Source organism: Scyliorhinus torazame, chromosome 13, assembly GCF_047496885.1.
Source record: "Scyliorhinus torazame isolate Kashiwa2021f chromosome 13, sScyTor2.1, whole genome shotgun sequence".
NCBI classification, from domain to species: Eukaryota; Metazoa; Chordata; class Chondrichthyes; order Carcharhiniformes; family Scyliorhinidae; genus Scyliorhinus; species Scyliorhinus torazame.
Genome location: NC_092719.1, coordinates 111,439,809 through 111,464,170, shown reverse-complemented (window position 1 = coordinate 111,464,170; position 24,362 = coordinate 111,439,809). Strand labels below are relative to the sequence as shown.

The 24,362-nt window shown below is 52.3% G+C and overlaps 1 protein-coding gene across 8 annotated transcripts in view; it reads right to left on the bottom strand.

Annotated features, from left to right (window-relative positions):
* dock3 (dedicator of cytokinesis 3) overlaps positions 1-24,362 on the bottom strand; it is a 1,587,592-nt gene that overhangs the window by 109,758 nt on the left and 1,453,472 nt on the right. For all 8 annotated transcript variants that reach the window (XM_072472048.1, XM_072472049.1, XM_072472047.1 and 5 more), the window contains 2 exons: positions 13,348-13,431; positions 10,745-10,861 (listed from right to left, as the gene is read on the bottom strand). In XM_072472048.1, coding sequence (XP_072328149.1) covers positions 10,745-10,861; positions 13,348-13,431 — 201 coding nt within the window. The remainder of the gene's footprint in view (positions 1-10,744; positions 10,862-13,347; positions 13,432-24,362) is intronic.

Here is a 24,362-nt window from a genome sequence, read left to right as displayed (position 1 = left end):
CACAGGAAATGTTAGAGGTAATAAAGGTGTGGATGAGGATTTCAGCAACAGATGAGCTGAGCCAGCAGGAATGGAATCCGGCTTTGTTACAGAGTTGGAAATAGATGGCCTTGGTGATGGGCAGAGATGCAGTCGGAGGCTGATCTTGTGGTCAAAACATAGAACATAGAACATTACAGCGCAGTACAGGCCCTTCGGCCCTCGATGTCGCGCCGACCTGTGAAACCACTCTATAGCCCATCTACACTATTCCCTTATCAACCATATGTTTATCCAATGACCATTTAATTGCCCTTAATGTTGGCGAGTCCACTCCTGTTGCAGGCAGGACATTCCACGCCCTTAATACTCTCTGAGTAAAGAACCTACCTCTGACATCTGTCCTATATCTATCTCCCCTCAATTTAAAGCTATGTCCCCTCATGCTAGACATCACTGTCGTGTTGGGTGTTCCGATGCACAAATGATCCAACACGGCTGTAGATGGTACAACTCTGTTTTATTGTCTTAAACAATAACAACTACTAACTGCTGGCTGAGGTTCGTGCTTCACCAGGTAACCTGTGGACCCAGCCCTATCACTGTCTTGGTGAGGCACTCAGCACATGGTCTATGTCTGAGTGGCACGCTGTGAGCTCTGTGCTCTGAGCTATCTCCTGGTAGAATGATCGGGAACTGTGGTGTTCCCAGTTTTATAGTGCGTGTGCTCTCACTGGTGATTGGCTGCGATGTTGTGTGTGTGTTGGTTGGTCCAACTACCTGTCCATCAGTGTGTGTGTGATTGCACCATGATATGCTAATGTGGATATCATGACAATCACCATCCGAGGAAAAAGGCTCTCACTGTCCACCCTATCTTATCCTCTGATCATCTTGTATGCCTCAATTAAGTCACCTCTTAACCTTCTTCTCTCTAACGAAAACAGCCTCAAGTCCCTCAGCCGTCCCTCATCAGGGGCGTCATTCTCCGACCCCCCAGAGGGTCGGAGAATGGCCGTTGGCCGCCGTGAATCCCGCCCCCGCCGGTTGCCGAAGTCTCCGAAGGGAGAAAAGTCGGCGGGGCGTTAATGGCGCCGCTGCCGTCGAAGAATGGCACGGGTCTGCGCAAGGCAGCCGGTTTTCGGCCTGCCGATATTCTCCCTTCCGGATGGACCGAAGTCCCGTCGACGTGATGACTGTTCACGTCGACGTAAATTAAACCTCCTTTTCATCGGCGTGACCCTGTGCTCCAGGTTCACGCCGACCAGCGTGGAGGTGAGTGACGGCTTGGGGGGTTGGCTCTGGGCAGGCGATGGCGTGGCCACAGTCTGAATGTGTGAGGAGAGGTGTGTCTCGGGTTGTGTGTGTATGCGGCGGGGGGGGGGTTAGAGTGTGCTGGGCTCCGGGGAAGTGCTGGGAGGGGGGTCCGTGCCGGGGAGGAGGTTGGGGTCCGTGCCGGGGAGGGGGATGGGGGGTCCGTGCCGGGGAGGAGGTTGGGGTCCGTGCCGGGGAGGAGGTTGGGGGGGTCCGAGCCGGGGAGGGGGATGGGGGGTCCGTGCCGGGGAGGAGGTTGGGGTCCATGCTGGGGAGGAGGTTGGGGGGGTCCGTGCCGGGGAGGAGGTTGGGGGGGGTCCGTGCCGGGGAGGGGGATGGGGGTCCGTGCCGGGGAGGAGGTTGGGGGGGGTCCGTGCTGGGGAGGGGGATGGGGGGTTTGTGCCGGGGAGGGGGATGGGGGGTCCGTGCCGGGGATGGGGATGGGGGGTCCGTGCCGGGGAGGAGGTTGGGGGTGGTCCGTGCCGGGGAGGAGGTTGGGGGGGGGGGTCCGTGCCGGGGTGGAGGTTGGGGGGGGTCCGTGCCGGGGAGGGGGATGGTGGTCCGTGCCGGGGAGGAGGTTGGGGGGGGTCCGTGCCGGGGAGGGGGATGGGGGGTCCGTGCTGGGGAGGGGGATGGGGGGTCCGTGCCGGGGAGGGGGATGGGGGGTCCGTGCCGGGGAGGAGGTTGGGGGGGTCCGTGCCGGGGAGGAGGTTGGGGGGGGGTCCGTGCCGGGGAGGGGGATGGGGAGTCCGTGCCGGGGAGGAGGTTGGGGGGGGTCCGTGCCGGGGAGGGGGATGGGGGGTCCGTGCCGGGCAGGAGGTTGGGGTCCGTGCCGGGGAGGAGGTTGGGGGGGGGTCCGTGCCGGGGAGGAGGTTGGGGGGGGGTCCGTGCCGGGGAGGAGGTTGGGGGGTCCGTGCTGGGGAGGGGGATGCGAGGGCAAGTGAGTTGGTCCACTTGGCCAGGTGCCAGCCTCCAACAGTTGGACCCATGCGGTCCATGCCACCTGGCTGGGCGGAGGAGGGGATATGGGCAATGATGACATGTCGTCGTTCCCCTCCCTCCCACCAGGCCGTCATGTTTTCCGATCATCCAGCGATGTTGGCCGCCGTGGCGGCAGCCGCTAATGTCTATGTTGCCCTGGATGAGGAGGAGGAGGAGCGTGCCAGAGAGGCGGCGCAGGCTGCCGCAGAGGGACAGGCGGCAGCCGCCCAGGCTGGAGGGACACCTGACCGACAGGACGAGGAGGAGGAGGAGGACGTCGCGGCCCCACGGCAATGGAGGCACCCGAGGGCGCCCCGTGTGTACCGGCCCCGGCAGTCATACCAGGACCTCACGGACCGGGAATGCAGGAGGAGACTTCGGATGAGGCGTGAAACCATGGCACACATCTGCCACCTGCTGGCACACCTGTCACCGCGTGGCACTGGCGGGGGACACCCTCTCCCAGTGTCCGTCAAGGTTACGGTGGCCGTGAAACTTTATGCAACGGGATGATTCCAGGCACCGAGTGGGGACCTGTCCAGCATATCGCAGACATCGGTGCATCGGTGCATCCGGGCAGTGACAGATGCCCGAAATGCCATGGCGCACCGCTACATCCGCTTCCCTGTGGACCGGGCCAGCCAAGATGCCCGGGCCGTGGGCTTCTCTGCCGTGGCCGGGTTCCCTATGGTCCAGGGCGCGATTGATGGGATGCACGTCGCCGTGCGGCCACCTGCAGATAACAGGGCCGTGTTCACCAATAGGAAGGGGACCTATTCGATGAACATACAGGTGGTCTGCGACCACCGCATGATGATCCTGCACGTCTGCGCCCGTTACCCAGGCGGTGTACACGACTCATACGTGTTGTCGCGGTCATCCATCCCCGGCATGTACGAGGGATGCCATCCCCGGCTGAGGGGCTGGTTGCTGGGCGACAGGGGCTACCCATTGCGATCGTGGCTGATGACGCCTATACGGAGGCCACGCAATGAGGCGGAGAACCGCTACAATGATGCCCATATAGCGACAAGGGGAGTGATAGAGAGGTGCTTTGGCATGCTGAAGATGCGTTTCAGGTGCCTGGACCTCTCTGGGGGCGCCCTCCAGTATCGGTCAGATAGGGTCGGCCGCATCATTGTGGTGTGCTGCGTCCTGCACAACATAGCCCAGCAGAGGGGCGATGTGCCGCAGGCAGAGGAGGGCGGAGTGGAGGAGCAGCAGGAAGAGGCGCAGTCCTCCCCAGATGAAGGGGATGGGGGTAATGGTCAGGGCAGACGGGGTAGACACAGGCGGGTGGCTGTCCACCGTTACCGGCTGGCCCAGCGGGCACGGGACAGACTGATAGCCGCCCGCTTCACTGACTAGATGGGCGTGGGAATCGGGTAGTATGGCCACAGACCGCACACCATGGCAACAGCCGACCACCCACACCCCCCACCCATCCACCCACCCAGCACCCTCACCCCCCTCCCCAACCCCACCCACCCCACCCGCATGCACACCACCACCCCCATTGCCGATCCACCTGCGGCACAACGGGCCGGGGTCACACAGTTGCGGGTGGACGCGTGCCTATTGCAGGCCATGGAGGATGATGACAACCCGCCCTGCGGTGAGCTCCTGGCTCCACATCGTTGGACTATGTCTGACCCATGGCCACAATACCACCATCCACCCGGACCATCCCTGCATGCGGCTGTGACACTGCAGCGCACGGTCCCGTCCTCTGCCCGGGGGGATGTTGATGGCGGCCCAGGAGGAACGGGGCAGACTCACCTGGGGCTGAGGTAACACCACCCCTCACACACACACTTGCGCTCAACGTACATGACACCCCCGCACGCTTTGGACAGAGCACAAAGGCAGCTTCTGTAGGTGTAACATTGACTTTAATAACCAAAGAAGTTCATGCACTTGCCCTAGCCTCATCTGTGCCTTGCACCCGTGCCAACTTACTCAGTGTCTAATTGTTTGGCCTTACGGGCCCTTTGACTACGTCTACGTGGTTCCCCAGACGGTACAGCAGAACTGGAGGTGGACTCCAGTGATTCCTGCCCTCTGACACTGGATCCCTTTGGCGGCCGTTTCCTGGGGCGTCCTGGCCTAGATGGGCCAGGCTGCGGCCCGGGCGACTGGGATGGCGAGCTGCCAGCCTGTCCTGCCCGTTGCCCACCCGATGCACCTGGGACGGAAGGGGGGGGGGGGGGAGTCCAAGGTGTCGCGGTGTTCCGGGACCTCCCCTACAGGGGGAGCCGGGACGGACCACACCACCTCCTCCTCCCTCGGGGTGCCCGATGGCCCCCAGGCCTCTACATGGGTGGGGGATGCGAACGGACTGGCCATCCGACGCCCCCCAGACATCTGGCGCTGCCGGTCCTGGAGGCCCGTGCTGGTATCGACAGGGGTCTGCAGGTTTGCAGCCATGGAGCCCAGGGGGTTGGCAAACCCTGTCTGTGACAGTGCGAGGCCGGCTCGCACATGGCCACTGGCGCCGATGCCCTCAGTGATGGCCTGCAGAGACTGGGCCATGGCCTGCAGAGACTGGGCTATGGCCTGCTGAGACTGGGCTATGGTGTTGAGCGCCTCTGACATCTGGCGCTGGCACTGGCTCATGGCCTCCTGTGAGAGGGCAGCCATTTCCTGGGCCACAGACGCCGCCTGCACGGAAAGCCCCAGGCCTCGCAAACCGTTCCCCATGTCTGACACCGTCACACCCATTGCCTCCACCGCGGACGCCACCCGTGCGGTGTCGGCCTTGGTGGCACGTATGACCGGCACCACTTCCAGCTCCTGGACGCGGGTGGACTCCTCCACCTGCGACTGCAGCCGCCGCAAGCCGGCAGTCACCCTCTTCGCTCGTCTCCGGGTCGGTGGTTGCATCGGATCTATGTGTGGGTGTGGTAACTCCAGGAACCCGGGATCCATCTGGGCGGCAGATGTTCGCTTGGGCTGGGCTGCCCTCCGACCGCCCGGCCCCTCTGCTGCTCCTACCTCCACCTGCTGTACCGGGACGGCTGTGTTGTGCGCACCAGTGAGTGTACCAGACGCCTCATCACTAAAGTGCCCAACCGAGGTGAGTGTTTCTGCGATGGTGGAGGGTGTTGGTGACAGCAGTGGCATTGTGTCGTGCTCTTCGTCCCACTCTGAGTCCATGGCACTTTGGGGTGGGGGTTCGTCTCCACCCGTCCACTCTGAGTCACTGTCCGGTATTTCGTCTTCCTGGGTAGTGCTGTCCCGGGTAGGGGTGTCCTGGGTAGGGGTGTCCTGGGTAGTGGTGTCCTGGCTCGGATGTGACGGGGGCCTGTGGCTGCCCCCCTCGTCGCTGGGTGGTCGCTCCCGCACGTGACGGGGGTGTCGTCTCCCTGTTGCTCCAGGTCTCTCCGTCTCCCGTGGTGTGCGAGGGGCATCCTGCGGGCGTCGCACGCTGGAGGGTCCGGGTCTCTCTGTCTCCCGTGGCCTCCAAGGGGCATCCTGCGGGCGGTCTGCATCTGCGGGGATGGGTGCCTGGACGTTTGCTCCTGCGATACACAATGAAGCATGCATGGTTAGACACGCAGGCAGTGATCAGGTGATATGGGGGAGGGGGAGATAGGGGAGGGGGGATATGGGGACGGGCTGTCGGTGGCTCACTTGCTAGTACGCCCCCGACCTCTGCATCAGCAACCTCCCGGTCGTCAGGTCCGCCAGCCAGTTCCAGGGCCCTTTCCTCGTGTTCGGTCAGTGGCCTCTCATCAGCGGGGCCTCCTCCAGTCCTCACATGCTCCCTATTGTTGTGTGCGCGCTCCTCCTGTGGGGGGGGGGGGTGGTGGCAGGGGTAAAAGGCAACACTGTTAGGCAGGTATATGAATGCACGCCATCGGTTGCGCGTGCATTGCAGAGGTTAAGGTTCGGGCTGGATTCACTTGGGGATATGGGGGAGGGGGGATATTGGGGAGGTGGGATATGGGGGAGGGGGGATATGGGGGAGGGGGGATATGGAATATGGGGAGGGGGGATATGGGGGAGGGGGATATGGGGGAGGGGGGGATATGGGGAGGGGGGATATGGGGGAGGGGGGCTATGGGGGAGGGGGGATATGGGAGAGGGGGGATATGGGGGAGGGGGGATATGGGGAGAGGGGATATGGGGGAGGGGGGATATGGGGGATATGAGGGAGCGGGGATATTGGGGAGGGGGGATATGGGGAGGAGGGATATGGGGGAGGGGGGATATGGGGGAGGGGGGTTATGGGGGAGGGGGGTTATGGGGAGGGGGGATATGGGAGATATGGGGGAGGGGGGTTATGGGGGAGGGGGGATATGGGAGATATGGGGAGGGGGGATATGGGGGAGGGGGGATATGGGGAGGGGGGATATGGGGAGGGGGGATATGGGGGAGGGGGGATATGGGGGAGGGGGATATGGGGGAGGGGGGATATGGGGGAGGGGGATATGGGGGAGGGGGGATATGGGGGAGGCTCACCCTGCCTGCTCTGATGAGGTCGTTCACCTTCTTGTGGCACTGGGTGCCTGTCCGTGGTGTCAGGGCCGCAGCGATGACGGCCTCTGCCACTTCCCTCCACAGACGCCGGCTGTGGCGTGGGGCAACTCTGCGGCCGTGCCCGGGATACAGGGCGTCCCTCCTCTGCTCCACTGCGTCCAGGAGCGCCTCCACATCCCGTGACTCGAACCTCGGGGCTGAGCGGTGGCCAGCCATCCAGTCGGGTGTTCCGGTCGGGTGTTCCGGTCGGGTGGGGGGGGGAGTAGCGCAGCCTTATGAGCCGTCACGCCGTGCGGCGCGTATGACGTTGCACGGCGTGAACCACGTGCGCAAGCGCGGATCCCGTTACGTCGCTGCTAGCCCATTTCGGGCCGGAGACTTTCGACCCATTTTTCCGACGTGACGCAAGTCGGATTTGCGCCGATTGGCGGACTTTGCGCCGATAACGGAGAATTTCGCCCATGATCTTCCCTCCATACCAGGCGACATCCTGGTAAATCTCCTCTGCACCCTTTCCAATGCTTCCACGTCCTTCCTATAATATGCAACTGAATGCCAAGGCTGCAAAGTCTGGTCCAGCATCAGACAGTTGCCAGGTAGAGGACCTGAATATTTAACTGGATGCTCTCAAATTAATATCTCCCTATAGTATACTCATCTGTGCTTGTCTTCAAAATTTACACACCCCACCCCAGTCCAATGCTGGCATCTCCACATCATGGCTTCAAAATGTAATAGGAACAAACATTAGCTCCATAGATTTTTTCCAGTAGGGGTGAGTGGACAGTGATCAAATGTGGGGACTCCAATTAATTTATCCCTTCCTATGTTGAGGCATCAAGGATAATATTGCTCCTACTGTACGTCTGCTTGACAATGGCATAGGTTAGGGAATGAACTCAGGGAGTTTCTGGACTCACACAAAACAGCACTGTTACACGCTGTTATAAAATCAGTGGAGCTTAAATGTCTCTTAACACACTGCACTAATCAGCAAAAGGGTGAGGGTGATGACAGAAAATAATCTCCACATGGTACTGACGCAAGAACCTCACTGTACTGTAACATGTTTTTACACATTGTCATGCAGGAATACAAATATCTGTTTGAAATGTAAACATCATGGAAGCAATCTGTCCCCTTCAGTTACACCTCAAGATCATTTAGTAAGTGAGCAACCGCATCCAAAGGATTGTCATGGAAACCGTAGCCTCTGTGTCAGCATTTTCCTCCTCTCAATAAGAATGCTTTCAGACTTTTTAAAGTTGTGCTACTGATTAGCCTAGTAGTTTATTATGCAGCACCGCCCCTTTAAGACATTATACTCTAATTTGCAGGTTTGGGTTGGAATTCCTTTTTGCAGCATTCCTGTCAAAGATCAGCCATTTAACAATCCTGTACTCTCAGTGGGAGCTTTGCTCGATGGATCAACGAATTGGCATTAGTCCCATGTCCAAGTCACACGCCTGCTGAGCCCGGCCCCCTCCTGGGAACAAGAGCCACTGAAGTTCAGCTTGTGGTGAGCATCAATTAATTGCAATACAGCCACCCAGGGTCAGTGGGCTTTCACACTTTAGAGTTGGATTCAGGTCCAGTCGAGACTAAAGAGATAGAAGTCTCTTCAATGGTGGCTATGAGGGACCCATGTAAAATCATTTGGAGTGGGTACGGGCCCACAGCACGAAAGTAGCATTTGGCACAAAATCAGGAAAGTTATTTAGAATATCTCAGCATGTTGACAGAAGTTGGGGATAAGTCATATTGTTGGCACAGAGTTTGTAAACATTTATTATTTGAATGTGGGGGTCACTGCCAAGGCCAACATTTATTACCATCCCTTGTTTCCCTTTGGTAGGTGCTCGTGAGCCACATTCTTATACTCCTGCACTCTTTGTGTTGAGTGTACTCACTCAATGATCTTAGGTTGAGAGTTCGAAGATGTTGACCTGGGCATAAGGAAGGAATAGCGATTATGCATCCAAGTCAAGGGAGTTAGATATAGCACTTGGGGCTAAAGAGGTCAAAGGATATGGGAGAAAAAGCGGGAACAAGTTACTGAGTTGGATGATCAGCTATGATCAAAATGAATTGTAAAGCAGGCTCAAAGGGCCAAATGGGCTCCTCCTGCTTCATGATGTTTCCGTGAACTCTCCTGCCCTTGTCCTTCTAGATGGTGGAGGGCACAGGTTTAGGAGGTGCCATCAAAGAAACCTTGGCCTGTTTCTGCTGTGTTCCTGTAGATACTAAATATGTGTACATGTTGTATGGGGACAGGAGCACAGTGGTAATACATTGGGCTAGCAATCCCATGGCCTTGATTAGTGCTCCAGATAAATTAGTTCAAATCCAACCATGGCGGCTGGGGAAATTTAAATGCAATTAAATAAACCTGCGATAAAAATCTAGGGCACGATCTACACGTTACGTCTGAATGGGAGCACAACATGGCTAGTAGATACCGGCAGAAGCCTCCCAGCAGCCAGTACGCCTCCCGCGCATGCACCGCCCGGAGATGTCATTTCCGCGCCAGCTGGTGGGGCACCAAAGGCCTTTACTGCCAGCTGGCGGGGCGCAAATTAGTCCGGCGCGGGCCTAGCCCCTTAAGGTTGGGGCTCGGCCCCCCAAGATGTGGAGCATTCTGCACCTTTGGGGCGGCACGATGCCCGACTGATTTGCGCCGTTTTGGGTGCCAGTCAGCGGACATCGCGCCGATACCGGAGAATTTCGCCCCTCAGTACAGCTTAGGCCAACACATTTTCAAAAGAGCTTAATTACTGTCACTGAGGTGACAGGCAGCAATTGACCAAGTGTGGCATCAAGGGGCACATAACAAAATTGAAGTTAATGGGAACCAAGTGGAAAAACTCTCCACTGGCTGGAGACATACCTAAAACAAGGGAAGATGGCTGTGATCGTTGAAGTTAATTATCTCAGCTCAAAACACAGCAGAAGTTCCTCAGGGCAGTGTTCATGCCTCAATTATCTTCAGCAGCTTTTATCAATCATGAGGCAAGAAGTGGGAATGTTTGATGATGATTGCAAAATGTTCGGTACTGTCTGCAACTCTAGAGATACTGAAGCAGTTGGTGTCTATGTGCAGTAAGACCTGGATAACATTGAGACTTGGGCTGATAAGTACCAAATAACACTTGTGCTATAGGTAATTACCATCTTGTATAAGAGAATCTAACCACCTACCTCTGACATTCAATGGCAATACCATTGTTGAATATCCCACAATCAACATTGTCGGGATTACCATTCACCAGAATCTAAATTACATCACTATGGCTACAAGTGCAGGTCACGGGCTAAGAATTGAGTGATGTGTAACTCATCTCCTGACTCCCCAAAGCCTAAGACACAAATCAGGAGTGTGATGAAATTTCCTCCACTTACCCGGATGAGTACACTTCCAACAACACTAAAGAAGCCCAACACAATCCAGGACAAAGCAGTCTGCTTGATTGGCATCACAACCACAATATTAAACATTCACTCCCTCCACCACTGTATATGGTGGCAGCAGTGTATACTTCTGATCGGAGCAACTTGCCAAGGCTCCTTTAACAGCACCTTCCAAACCCACAACTTCTACCATCTAGAAAAACAAGGATAGCAGGCACATGGGTACCATCTGCAAGGTCTCTGCATGCTACACACCATCCTGATTTGGAAATATATTGCTGTTCCTTCATTATTTTTGGGTTAAAAATCTGGAACTCCCACCCATAACATGGTGGATGTGCCTCCACCAAGGACTACAGTGATTCAAAAAGGCAGCTCACTACCACTTTCGCAAGGGCAATTTGAGATGGGCAATAAATGTTGGCCCTGCCAGCAATGTGCCCATCCTATGAATGAAAAAAATGCAAGATATTAACAACCTTGATGAGTATAAAATAAAAACATCCTCTTAAAAATTATTGTTTGGCTTAAGGTACATACAAGCAAACCTGACCATCGAATAAATAAGGCTAATACTCACGTGGCAAAGGCTGGACCTCATCATCTGGAACTGATCTATTAGCTTCTTATGCAGGGGTCGCATTTCTGGATGCACTAATTTCTCATGGATTGCCAATCCCACTCCAAGGATATGCACCTGGAGACCGGAATGACACAGGTTATGCTGGTAACTGAGGAACAATCTGGGAAAACAGTATGAACTAAAACTGCACTATTGATCCACTTTATTTTCTTCATCTCTTCCTCTGTCTGTCACCTGCAATTGAATGGTTTTCCTGGAGTTACTGGAGGCCTTCATTGCTGTGATGCTTGAGGTTCACTGAGTTAGAGTTAGAAGTTAGTGTGGACTCCATTAGTATGCAAAAAATTATAACTAGATATTTTCCCTTTGTATCACCCTTCCTTTTTGAAAGATGCACGGCGCACCTAAAAGGCAATTCCTCAAGTAGGAATGTCTTCTGACTATTTGACTGTCTGAAGAATTAGACCAGTCATCCTTACATGCTGCCATGAAGTGGTCACGAATTTGGTCATACCGTTGGGTTTCTCACACAGCAACAGCTCTATAATCTCGCCAGTAGATACTGAAAGGACTTGACAGAGTGGATGCTAAAAGGATGTTTCCCTGTGGGAGTGACTAGGGCGGGATTCTCCGATCCTCCCGGAGGGGTCGGAGAATCACGGGGGGAGGGGGTCGTGAATCCCGCTCCGCCGCTGGCTGCCGAATTCTCCGGCACCCGTTTTCGGGCGAGGGCGGGGATCGCGCCGCGCCGATCAGGGGCTGTTGGCAGCGGCCACACCGGCAATTCTCCGGGCCCCGATGGGCCGAGCGGCCGCCCGTTTTTGGCCAGCCCCACCGGCGTGAAATGGACAGGGTCCATCCTGGCGGGACCTGGCTTGTCGGCTGTCTAGCAGGGTCCTAGGGTGGAAACGCGGGGGGGATCCGGCCCCGGGGGTCCTGCACGGTGGCCTGGCCTGCGATTGGTGCCCACTGATCTGCGGGCAAATGGCGGGGCGGCCCGTACCGGCCCCAAGAGCGGCGCGACCCACTCCGGCGTCGGGACGCCCGGAAGTTGCGGAATCCTCCGCACCTCCGGGGGCTAGGCTGGCGCTGGAGGGGTTGGCGCCACGCCAACCGATGCCGAAGGGCCCCCCGCGGACTGGCGCGAGTTGGCACATGCGCAGGACTGCCGGCGTGTTTTGGCGCATGCGCGGAACCGCCGGCGTATTTCCTGTGCATGCACAGGGGGTTTCTTCTCCGCACCGGCCATGGCGGAACCTTACAGAGGCTGGGGCGGAGGGAAAAAGTGCCCCCACGGCACAGGCCCACCGGCAGATCGGTGGGCCTCGATCGCGGGCCAGGCCACCGTGCTCCCCCCCCAGGCCGGATCCCCCCGCGCCCCCCCGAGGACTCCGCTAGCCGCCTTTCAAGCCAGGTCTCGCTGGGATGGACCATGTCTATATCACGCCGGCGGGAGTGGCCAAAAACGGGTGGCCGCTCGGCCCATTGGGGCCAGAGGATTGCCGGGGGTGCCGCTGCCAACGGCCCCCGACCCGACGTGATCCCCGCCCCCGGCAATTCTCCGACCCAGTGGGGGGTCGAAGAATCCTGCCCAAAGTGTTTCCCATTTAAGATGGAAATGAGAAATCAGTTTTTTTCTCAGATGGTAGTGAGTCTGTGGAACTCTCTTCCCCAGAGAGTGATGGAGGCAGGGTTAGTGAATATGTCTAAGGCTGAAATAGATATTCTTAACTGACAAGGGAGTCAAACGGTCTAGGGGGTAGGAAGGAAAGTGGAGCTAGGTCAGATCAGCCATGATGTTATTGAATGGCAGAGGAGGCTTGAGGGGCCGAATGGTCTTTTTTTGCTCCTAATTCAAATGTCCATATATTTGTATGCCTCTCCTCTCTTGTTTACTATCTTCTGATGATCTGTCTTGAACTATATGGCGAGCAGTTGCTGATTTACTCAAGGTAAATTTTGGCAATGTGGCACTTTTCAAATATTTAATAAAAGGCAGCTCTCTGGATTACTATCACTCCTCCTACTCTTGTTGGCGAGTATCATGACATTCTTTCACGCTGATAGGGGGAGGAGGTGTGGAGGGCTGGGGGCTCATTGCTACAGTTCCTCCTGCAGCAGACAGGGTAGAGGGGTCTAGGCCATTACCTGCTTTGGCTCGTACTTTTACCATCATTGCTATTACAATGTTCATCCAGTGAGAGGTGAATCAGACACGGTCAGGTTTTCTCCCAATGGAACTAATTGCCACTTTACCTCCTGCCGTCCAGCGACTGAACCCCACCAAATGAGGAGTGTATTTAGGCAGGTCCTGACACTTAAAGGTTGCTTCCTGATCTGAGTTGAGCACTGACACAACTCTAGTTAAGACCACTTTCCCCTCTGGTATTTCATTTGTTCGACTCCAGATTCCTCAGAAACCAGTTTTCTTCAAATGCAGAATGATATTTTCAATTTCTGACAGCCATTAATCACAAAATATGTTTTCTGCAGGTTCCCCCTTCCTGGCTCAGAGCCACGAGTAATTTTTGATGTGGTCTCTGAATAAACTATCAGAATTGGGTCTGGAGATGAATGGAGAACAGAAAATATGGCAATACCTGTTCCTGCATCAGCTCCTTCAGCTGGTTAATCTTCTCACTGTCCTCTGGATGGCTCACTATGTACTCCTTTTGGAAGAATGCCTGTCAAAGGAAAAGACAGTTGTGTATTTGACCAGAGATTTGGCAACCCTTAAAAACAAGGCAGGGTGATTTGAGGTCTTTTACCAGAAACTATACTGGTTGCAGCCCCCGCTAGGGGTCGAGGGAAGACAACGTTTCCTGGATAGGTTGGAGTTTCTCAGGTAGAGCAGATAAAAGCGCCAGTGGGACTGCGAAAAGTGATGGAGTGCGTGGGGTCGTTGCAGTCGCGGAAGGCCCCCGGCCCAGATGGATTCCCAACCGGGTTCTGTAAGCGGTTTGGGTCGCTGTTGGGTCCCTTGTTGATGGGTCCCTTGTGTAGCAAGGCACTGGAAAAGGGTGAGCTCCCTCACCACTCCGTCGCAGGCATCTACCTCACTCATCCTAAAGAAGGACAAAAGCCCTGTGCAATGTGGGACATACCGGCTGATTTAGCTATTGAATGTTGATGCAAAACTTTTGTCAAAGGTTCTGGCTACACAGATAGAGGTTGTCTGTCGGGTGTGATTGGGAAAGACCAGACGGGGTTGTTAAGGACAGGCAGTTGTCGGTGAATGTACGGAGGTTATTGGATATGGTCATGATGCCTACAGAGGGGAAAGAGGTGGAAGTGGTGATATCTATGGATGCGGAGAAGGTATTTGACTGGGTACAGTGGGTGTTCTTGCTCGATATACTGGAGTAGTTCAGGTTTGAACAGGTGTTTGTAGACTGGGTCAGTTATTGTATAAGGCCTTGAAGGCGAGTGTCCTGACTAATGGTGTCGGTGCTGAGTACTTTGCATTGCAGCATGGAATAAGGCAGGGATGCCCACTCTCCCCATTGCTCTGTGCTCCTGTGATCAAGTCATTGGCAATGGCTCTTCGGACCTCTAGGGAATGGAGGGGTGTTGAGTGGGCGGGGGGGTGCCTTCTCGGGATACAAACTCAATATGGCAAAGAGTGATGTGTTCCCGATAAATGCCAGGGGGCAGGAGGGAAGTCTGAATAAACTATCGTTCCAATTGGTTGGATCGAGTTTCTGATTTCTGGGGATACATGTGGCACAAGCTGGGCCCAGCTCCATAAGTTAAACTTGACAAGACTGGAGGGAATGTGGGAGGACTTGATGGGGAGAGTTCAGACAGTGATAATGGTGGTCTTGCCGAAATTCTTGTTCATGTTTCAGAGACCCCAATTTTCTTGCCCAAGTCGTTCTTTTGAAAGTGAATAAGCTGATCCTGAGCTTTGTGTGGGCGGGGAAGACTCCTCGAACCAGGAGAGTTTTCCGAGGATAGATAGACGGAGGGGAGACCTGGCGTTGCAAAACTTGTAGAACTATTATTGGACAGCAAACATTGCTATGGTTTGAAAGCGGACGGAGGATCAGGAGTCAGTATGGGGGTGAGTGGCAGAACCCTTGTGTAAGGGAACCATTTTGAGAGCATTGGTTTTGGCGCTCGGCCGTTCTCGCCGAGCAGATATTCCTTGATCCTGCTGGTGATTTCTGTGCTGAGAATATGGAACCAGTGCCGGCAGCAATTTGGGGAGGACGACATGTACATGAGGGCACCGATCTGTGACAACAGAAAGACAGAGTTATCCCAGTGAGGCTGGACACCATGTTTTGGGAGTGGGACCAGTTGGGAATTGGGCATTTGGGGGACATGTTTGTGAGAGGGTATTTGTGTACTTGTTGGAGCTAGAAGAGGTTTATCAGTTGCCAAAGGGGAATGGGTTCAGATACCTACAGATCATGGCATTCCTGAGAAAGAAGGTGGGTTCATTCCAAATGCTGCCACCCCCGGGGCTGCAGGACAGGCTCTTATCAGATGGCGAGATTAGAAAAGCAAGGTCCCTGATATCTATGAGGAGCTGAGTAAAAAGGAGGAAGCACCAGTGGAGGAAATTCGGTAAAAGTGGGTAGAGGAACTGGATGGGGTGATAAGAACATAAGAACTAGGAGCAGGAGTAGGCCATCTGGCCCCTCGAGCCTGCTCCACCATTCAATGAGATCATGGCTGATCTTTTGTGGACTCAGCTCCACTTTCCGGCCTGAACACCATAACCCTGAATCCCTTTATTCTTCAAAAAACTATCTATCTATATCTTAAAAACATTTAATGAAGGAGCCTCTACTGCTTCACTGGGCAAGGAATTCCATAGATTCACAACCCTTTGGATGAAGAAGTTCCTCCTAAACTCAGTCCTAAATCTACTTCCCCTTATTTTGAGGCTATGCCCCCTAGTTCTGCTTTCATCCGCCAGTGGAAACAACCTGCCCGCATCTATCCTATCTATTCCCTTCATAATCTTATATGTTTCTATAAGATCCCCCCTCATCCTTCTAAATTCCAACGAGTACAGTCCCAGTCTACTCAACCTCTCCTCGTAATCCACCCCCTTCAGCTCTGGGATTAACCTAGTGAATCTCCTCTGCACACCCTCCAGTGCCAGTACGTCCTTTCTCAAGTAAGGAGACCAAAACTGAACACAATACTCCAGGTGTGGCCTCACTAACACCTTATACAATTGCAGCAGAACCTCCCTAGTCTTAAACTCCATCCCTCTAGCAATGAAGGACAAAATTCCATTCGCCTTCTTAATCACCTGTTGCACCTGTAAACCAACTTTTTGCGACTCATGCACTAGCACACCCAGGTCTCTCTGCACAGCAGCATGTTTTAATATTTTATCGTTTAAATAATAATCCCTTTTGCTGTTATTCCTACCAAAATGGATAACCTCACATTTGTCAACATTGTTTTCCATCTGCCAGACCCTAGCCCATTCACTAAGCCTATCCAAATCCCTCTGCAGACTTCCAGTATCCTCTGCACTTTTTGCTTTACCACTTATCTTAGTGTCGTCTGCAAACTTGGGACACATTGCCCTTGGTCCCCAACTCCAAATCACCTATGTAAATTGTGAACAGTTGTGGGCCCAACACTGATCCCTGAGGGACACTACTAGCTACTGATTGCCAACCAGAGAAACACCCATTAATCCCCACTCTTTGCTTTCTATTAATTAACCAATCCTCTATCCATGCTACTACTTTCCCCTTAATGCCATGCATCTTTATCTTATGCAGCAACCTTTTGTGTGGCACCTTGTCAAAGGCTTTCTGGAAATCCAGATATACCACATCCATTGGCTCCCCGTTATCTACCGCACTAGTAATGTAATCAAAAAATTCCACTAAATTAGTTAGGCACGACCTGCCCTTTATGAACCCATGCTGCGTCTGCCCAAAGGGACAATTTCCATCTAGATGCCTCACTATTTCTTCCTCGATGATAGGTTCCAGCATTTTCCCTACTACCGAAGTTAAGCTCATTGGCCTATAATTACCTGCTTTCTGCCTACCTCCTTTTTTAAACAGTGGTGTCACGTTTGCTAATTTCCAATCCGCCGGGACCACCCCAGAGTCTAGTGAATTTTGGTAAATTATCACTAGTGCATTTGCAATTTCCCTAGCCATCTCTTTTTGCACTCTGGGATGCATTCCATCAGGACCAGGAGAGTTGTCTACCTTTAGCCCCATTAGCTTGCCCATCACTACCTCCTTGGTGATAACAATCCTCTCAAGGTCCTCACCTGTCATAGCCTCATTTCCATCAGTCACTGGTATGTTATTTGTGTCTTCCACTGTGAAGACCGACGCAAAAAACCTGTTCAGTTCCTCAGCCATTTCCTCATCTCCCATTATTAAATCTCCCTTCTCATCCTCTAAAGGGCCAATATTTACCTTAGCCACTCTTTTTTGTTTTATATATTTGTAGAAACTTTTACTATCTGTTTTTATATTCTGAGCAAGTTTACTCTCATAATCTATCTTACTCTTCTTTATAGCTTTTTTAGTAGCTTTCTGTTGCCCCCTAAAGATTTCCCAGTCCTCTAGTCTCCCACTAATCTTTGCTCCTTTGTGTGCTTTTTCCTTCAATTTGATACTCTCCCTTATTTCCTTCGGTATCCACGGTCGATTTTCCCTCTTTCTACCGTCCTTCCTTTTTGTTGGTATAAACGTTGCGGAGCACTGTGGAAAATCGCTTGGAAGGTTCTCCACTGTTCCTCAACTGTTTCACCATAAAGTCTTTGCTCCCAGTCTACCTTAGCTAGTTCTTCTCTCATCCCATTGTAATCTCCTTTGCTTAAGCACACACACCAGTGCTTGAATTTACCTTCTCACCCTCCATCTGTATTTTAAATTCCACCATATTGTGATCGCTCCTTCCGAGAGGATCCCTAACTATGAGATCCTGAATCAATCCTGTCTCATTACACAGGACCAGATCTAGGACCGCTTGTTCCCTCGTAGGTTCCATTACATACTGTTCTAGGAAACTATCGCGGATACATTCTATAAACTCCTCCTCAAGGCTGTCTTGACCGACCTGGTTAAACCAATCGACATGTAGATTAAAATCCCCCATGATAACTGCTGTACCATTTCTACATGCACAGTTATTTCTTTGTTTATTGCCTGCCCCACCATAATGTTAGTATTTGGTGGCCTATAGACTACTCCTATCAGTGACTTTTTCACCTTACTATTCCTGATTTCCACCCAAATGGATTCAACCTTATCCTCCATAGCACTGATGTCATCCCTTACTGTTGCCCGGATGTCATCCTTAAATAACAGAGCTACACCACCTCCCTTACCATCCACTCTGTCCTTCCGAATAGTTTGATACCCTCGGATATTTAACTCCCAGTCGTGACCATCCTTTAACCATGTTTCAGTAATGGCCACTAAATCATAGTCATTCACGATGATTTGCGCCCTCATTTACCTTATTCCGAATACTACGAGCATTCAGGTAAAGTACACTTATGTTGGCTTTTTTACCTCTGTTCTGAATCTTAACACCTCGATCAGTAACCTCTCCTAAGTTATATTTCCTCTTAACCTTTCTTCTAATTTTCTTTGTCGTTGAACCCATATCTTCATGTAACAACCTGCCGCGTCGCTTACCATTAATGTTTTCACTTCCCATTTTATTCCTTTTAGTATTCCTGGTCCTATTCACTGAGCTCCCCTCAGTCACTGTACCTTGTACTGTCGCCCTTTTTGATTTTTGACTATGGCTTCTCTGCCTTACACTTTCCCCCTTACTGCCTTTTGTTTCTGACCCTGTTTTACTACATTCCAACTTCCTGCATTGGTTCCCAACCCCCTGCCACATTAGTTTAAACTCTCCCCAACAGCTCTAGCAAACACCCCCCCTAGGACATCGGTTCCAGTCCTGCCCAGGTGCAGACCGTCCGGTTTGTACTGGTCCCACCTCCCCCAGAATCGGTTCCAATGCCCCAGGAATTTGAATCCCTCCCTCTTGCACCATCTCTCGAGCCACACATTCATCTTATCTATCCTGACATTCCTACTCTGACTAGCTCGTGTGCCTGGTAGCAATCCTGAGATTACTACCTTTGAGGTCCTACTTTTTAGTTTAACTCCTAACTCCCTGAATTCAGCTTGTAGGACCTCGTCCCGTTCTTCCGTGATGCGGAAGAATATTTGGAATGAGGCTCTACGCAGGATTAATGCTTCCTCGTCATGCACAAGGTTAAGCCAAATACAGTTTAAGGTGGTGCACGGGGCTATGACGATGGCTAGGATGATTCGATTCTTCCTGGGGGTAGAGGATCAATGCGGGCGGTGTGCTGGGACCCTGGTGAACCACACCCACATGGTCCGGGCGTGTTCGAGGCTGGTGGGGCTCTGGAGGCGGGTTACCGAAGTTAAGGTTTTGGGAGCGGAGGTGACACCGAGCCCATGGGTAGCAATATTTGGATGTGGATGATCTGGGTGCTCTGGTGGGCAAAGAAGCTGACACAGTGGCCTTTGTCTTCCTGCTGGCCTGGAGGAGGATCTTGCTGATTTGGCAGGATTCGGAGCTGCCAAGGGTAGGGACATGGGTGAATGACCCGGCGGGAGTCCTTCACTTAGAAAAGATTAAGTTTGCCATTAGGGGGATGGACGAGACTTTCTCCATGAGGGGGAAGCTGTTCATCGACTTCTTTAAAGCGTAGTAAAATGTCAGTGCGGGGAGGGCGAGGGTCTCGTTTTCTCTCTTTTTAAAATTTCTTTCTTAAGGGAGAAAGGGGGATCGAGGGTTATTCTGGATAAAAGGGGGGGGGGGAGGTAGGAGGGAATGTATATAATTAGTGTTAGATATATTATTACATTGTTGTTTGTTTGTTATGGCTCTTTGAGTCTTTCTGTTTTTGTATCTATTTAAAAATACCCCAATAAATTATCTTAAAAAAAAACAAGGCAGGGTAGAGTTTCCACTTTGGATAAAATCAGAGATACAAGTGCAAATTCCTCTGGTTTGAGAAGTGTTTTTTTTATTGCTAGTTCCTGCTCAAACTTATTTGCAAAAGCTGAGCAAAAGAGTTGTCATAAACCAATATAATCGGGCAATAGTTTGGAATGTCATTTAAAAATAAATTCTACTTTAAAAAAGTCTTGAAATATTTAGAGTGGAAACTTGTTTGTTTAATACAGCTAAAAGTTGTTTTATCACAAGAAATAAGCATTTTAATCAGAATGCCAATCCACTATCTGCGACTATGCTGACTTTTAATTTTTAAACCTGTATATGTTTTAAGACAGTACAAAAGATTGCAGAAACTCAACTTGTGCTGTATGTGATTTATGCTTACAACTCAACGATCTTTTGCTCTGTTTGGCTGATTCTGAGCAAATTGGGCAAAAGGGAAACAGCACAACCTAGTGCATGCTCCATGTCGGAATATATAACCTGCATTTCCACGAAGATCCTTTGCAACAGGATCTGACCCAGTCATACTTTTTTATTGCGTTAGTTGCTTGCCTCTAAGAATACAATCTTCTGTAGATATTTTCATGGTGGAATTGCAGGGTTCTTTGCATTTGTTAGTTTAGTCAGTTTCATTCTTTTCCCTTAGCTCAGTTTACATAGGTTCTAGGGTTGGCGGTGTGAGTGGGGAGTGGTGTCCATGTGTGCATTTTTGGGTACTAGGTTCAAGCATCATGTGTCACCTTGCAAGAGCTCCCAGCTCCCTGTTAACCCCTGTCATCTCTCATGAGTATTACTGTGTTTGACAAAGAAAGAGACTGAGTATTGACTATTATTGTCTTTTGTTAACAAATCAGCAAATATTGTAAAAAACTTTAGGGGCGAGATTCTCCGAGTCTGTGGTGGGTCGGAGAATCGCTGAGCACGTGGGAAATTCCCACCACGCTGCTCCAACGCCGGGGTGCGATTCTCTGGCGACCGGAGAATCAACGGCAATCGTGCCCGTGCGGTCGCCGGGCCCCCGCGGCGATTCTCCACGGTCGACTGGCCAAACCCCCGCCGAGTTTCGCCAGCGAGGTTCCAACCTCGTACCACTCGGCGGGAGCTCGGACCTGCGGCCGCGGTGGATGTGCTACAGATGCTGCCGAATATGCTGATTTTCGCCCAGCATTTTCTGTTTTTATTTCAGATTTCTGGAATCCGTAGTATTCTGCTTTTTGATCCTCTTTGGGGACTCACGACTGACTGGGTGACTGTTACCTTTTACAATAGCCATTGGAAAATGCCTCGATTTCAGCATGGGTCGGCACAATCCAATATTGGATCGTTTTGATGATATTTCGTTATTGTATTTGCTCAGATGTTTTAGAACATAGAGAACATAGAACAGTACAGCACAGTACAGGCCCTTCAGCCCACGATGTTGTGCCGACCATTTATCCTAATCGAAGATCAATCTAACCTACGCCCCTTCAATTTACTGCTGTCCATGTGCCTGTCTAAGAGTCGCTTAAATGTCCCTAATGACTCTGACTCCACCATCTCTGCTGGCAGTGCATTCCACACACCCACCACTCTCTGTGTAAAGAACCTATCTCCGACATCTCCCCAATACCTTCCTCCAATCACCTTAAAATTATGTCCCCTCGTGACAGCCTTACCACCCTGGGGAAAAGTCTCTGGCTATCCACTCTATCCATGCCTCTCATCACCTTGTACACCTCTATCAAGTCACCTCTCTGCCTTCTTCACTCCAGTGAGAAAAGCCCTACCTCCCTCAACCTTTCTTCATTAGACATGCCCTCTGTACCCTCTCCAAAGCATCCACATCCTTCCTATAATGAGGCGACCAGAACTGGACACAATATTCCAAGTGTAGTCTAACTAGGGTTTAATAAAGCTGCAGCAAAACCTTGCGGCTCTTAAACTCAATCCCCCTGTTAATGAAAGCCAACACACCATATGCCTTCTTAACAACCCTATCAACCTAGAGGCAACTTTGAGAGATCTATGTACGTGGACCCCAAGATCCCTCTATTCCTCCACACTTCCAGGAATCCTGCATTTAACCCTGTATTCAGCATTCAAATTCGACCTTCCAAAATGAATCACTTCACATTTATCAAGGTTGAACTTCATCTGCCACTTCTCAGCCCAGCTCTGCATCCTGTCAATGTCCTGTTGTAACCTGCAACAACCCTCAACACTATCTACAACTCCCCCAACCTTCGTGTCATCGGCAAACTTACTAACCCACCCTTCCACTTCCTCATCCAAGTCATTTATAAAAACCACAAAGAGCAGAGGTCCCACAACAGATCCTGCGGGACACCACTGGTCATCGACCTCCAGGCGGAATACTTTCCATCCACTACCACTCGCTGTCTTCTTTTGGCCAGTCAATTCTGTATCCAGACAGCGAAATGTCCCTACATCCCATGCCCTCTAACTTTCTGAATGAGCCTACCATGGGGAACCTTATCAAATGCCTTACTGAAATCCATATACACCACATCCACTGCCCAACCTTCATCAATGTGTCTAGTCACATCCTCAAATAATTCAATGAGGCTTGTGAGGCATGACATGCCCCTCACAAAGCCATGCTGACTATCTTTAATCAAACTATGTTTTTCTAAATAATCATAAATCCTGGGCAGGATTCTCCACTCCCACGCTGAAGTGCCCACGCCGCCGTGAACGCTGTCGAGGTTCACGGCGGTGCGAAACAGCCCCGGTGCCGACCGATTCAGGCCCCGACAATGGGCTAGGATCGGGGCCGCATCATCTACACGCGCCAGGCCTTGTCGCCACGTAAAGGCGGCGCCGCATAACTGCCATCACCCGCGCATGCGTGGTTGCCGTCCTCTCTGAGTCCGCCCCGCAAGAAGATGGCGGACGGATCTTGTGGGGCCGCGGAAGAAAGGAGGTCCTCCTTCAGAGAGGACGGCCCGACGATTGGTGGGCACCGATCGCGGGCCATGCCACATTTGAGGTACCCCCCCCGGTGCAGGATCCTCCTCCCCCCCCCCCCCCCCCCCCCGCAGGCCGCCCCCCCAGCGTTCCCGCGCTGTTCCCGACGGCAGCAACCAGGTATGGACGGCGCCGGGGGGAACCCGCCGTTTCGGCCTGGCCGCTTGGCCCATCCTGGCCTGAGAATAGCGGGGGTGCCAGAGAATCGCCATTTTGGGTGTCTCCGGCGATTCTCCGGCCTGCGGCACGCGGAACTCGACGGGGCCGTTCCCGCCGCTTGGGAGAATCGCGGGAGGGCGTCGGACCGGCGTCCCGGGAAATTTTGGCGGCCCAAGCGATTCTCCCAACCGGCGCGGGAGTGGAGAATCTCGCCCCTTATCTCTCAAAATCCTTTCCAATATTTTGCTCACCACAAACGTAAGACTGATGGGTCTGTAATTCCCAGGGATTTCCCTATTCCCTTTCTTGAACAGGGGAACAATATTCGCCTCCCTCCAATCATCCAGTACTACTCCACTGGAGAGTGAGGACGCAAAGATCATCGCCAACGGTGCAGCACTCTCCTCCCTCGCTTCCCGTAGTAACCTTGGGTATATCCCGTCAGGCCCAGGGGACTTATTTATCCTGATGCTTTTCAAAATTTACAGCACATCCTCATTCTTAATATCAACCTGTTTGAGTCTATTAACCTGGTTCACACTGTTCTCCTGAGTAACAAGGTCCCTCTCTCTAGTGAGAACTGAAGCAAAATATTCATTTAGGGCCTCCCCCATCTCCTCAGACTCTAGGCACAAGTTCCCTCCACTATCCCTGATTGGCCCTACTCTCACTCTGATCATCCTCTTATTTCTCACATAAGTGTAGAATGCCTTGGGGTTTTCCCTATTCCTTCCCGCCAGGGCTTTTTCATGCCCCCTTCTAGCTCTCCTCAGTCCATTTTTGAGTTGCTTCCTGGCTACCTTGTAACCCTCTAGAGCCGAGTCAGATCCTTGCTTCCTCAACCTTATGTAATCTTCCTTCTTCCTCTTGACTAGAAGCTCCACTTCTCTTGTCATCCAATACTCCTTCACCTTACCATTCCTCCCTCGTCTCAGTGGGACAAAACTAGCCAGCACTCGCAGCAAGTGCTCCTTAAACAACCCCCACATTACTGTTGTGCATTTCCCCAAGAACAATTGTTCCCACTTTATGCTCCTCAGCTCCTGTCTAATAGCAGTATAATTTCCCCTCCCCCAATTAAGTACCTTCCCACACTGTCTGTTCCTATCCCTCTCCATGACTATGGTAAAGGTCAAGGAGTTGTGGTCACTGTCACCAAAATGCTCTTCCACCGAGACATTTGACATCTGGCCCGGTTCGTTGACGAGCACCAAGTCTAATATGGCCCCCCCCCCCCCCCCCCCCCGAGTCAGACTATCTACATATTGAGTCAGGAATCCTTCCTGTACACACCTGACAAAATCTGCTTCACCCAAACCATTTGCACTAAGGAGGTTCCAGTCAATATTAGGGACATTGAAGTCACCCACGACAACAGCTCTGTTACTTCTGCACTGTTCCAAGATCTGCCGCCCAATCTGTTCTAAGATCTCTCTGCTGCTATTGGGGGGTCTATAGAAAACTCCCAATAAAGTGACTGCTCCTTTTTTGTTTCTGACTACCCCCCATACTGACTCAGTAGACAAACCCTCCT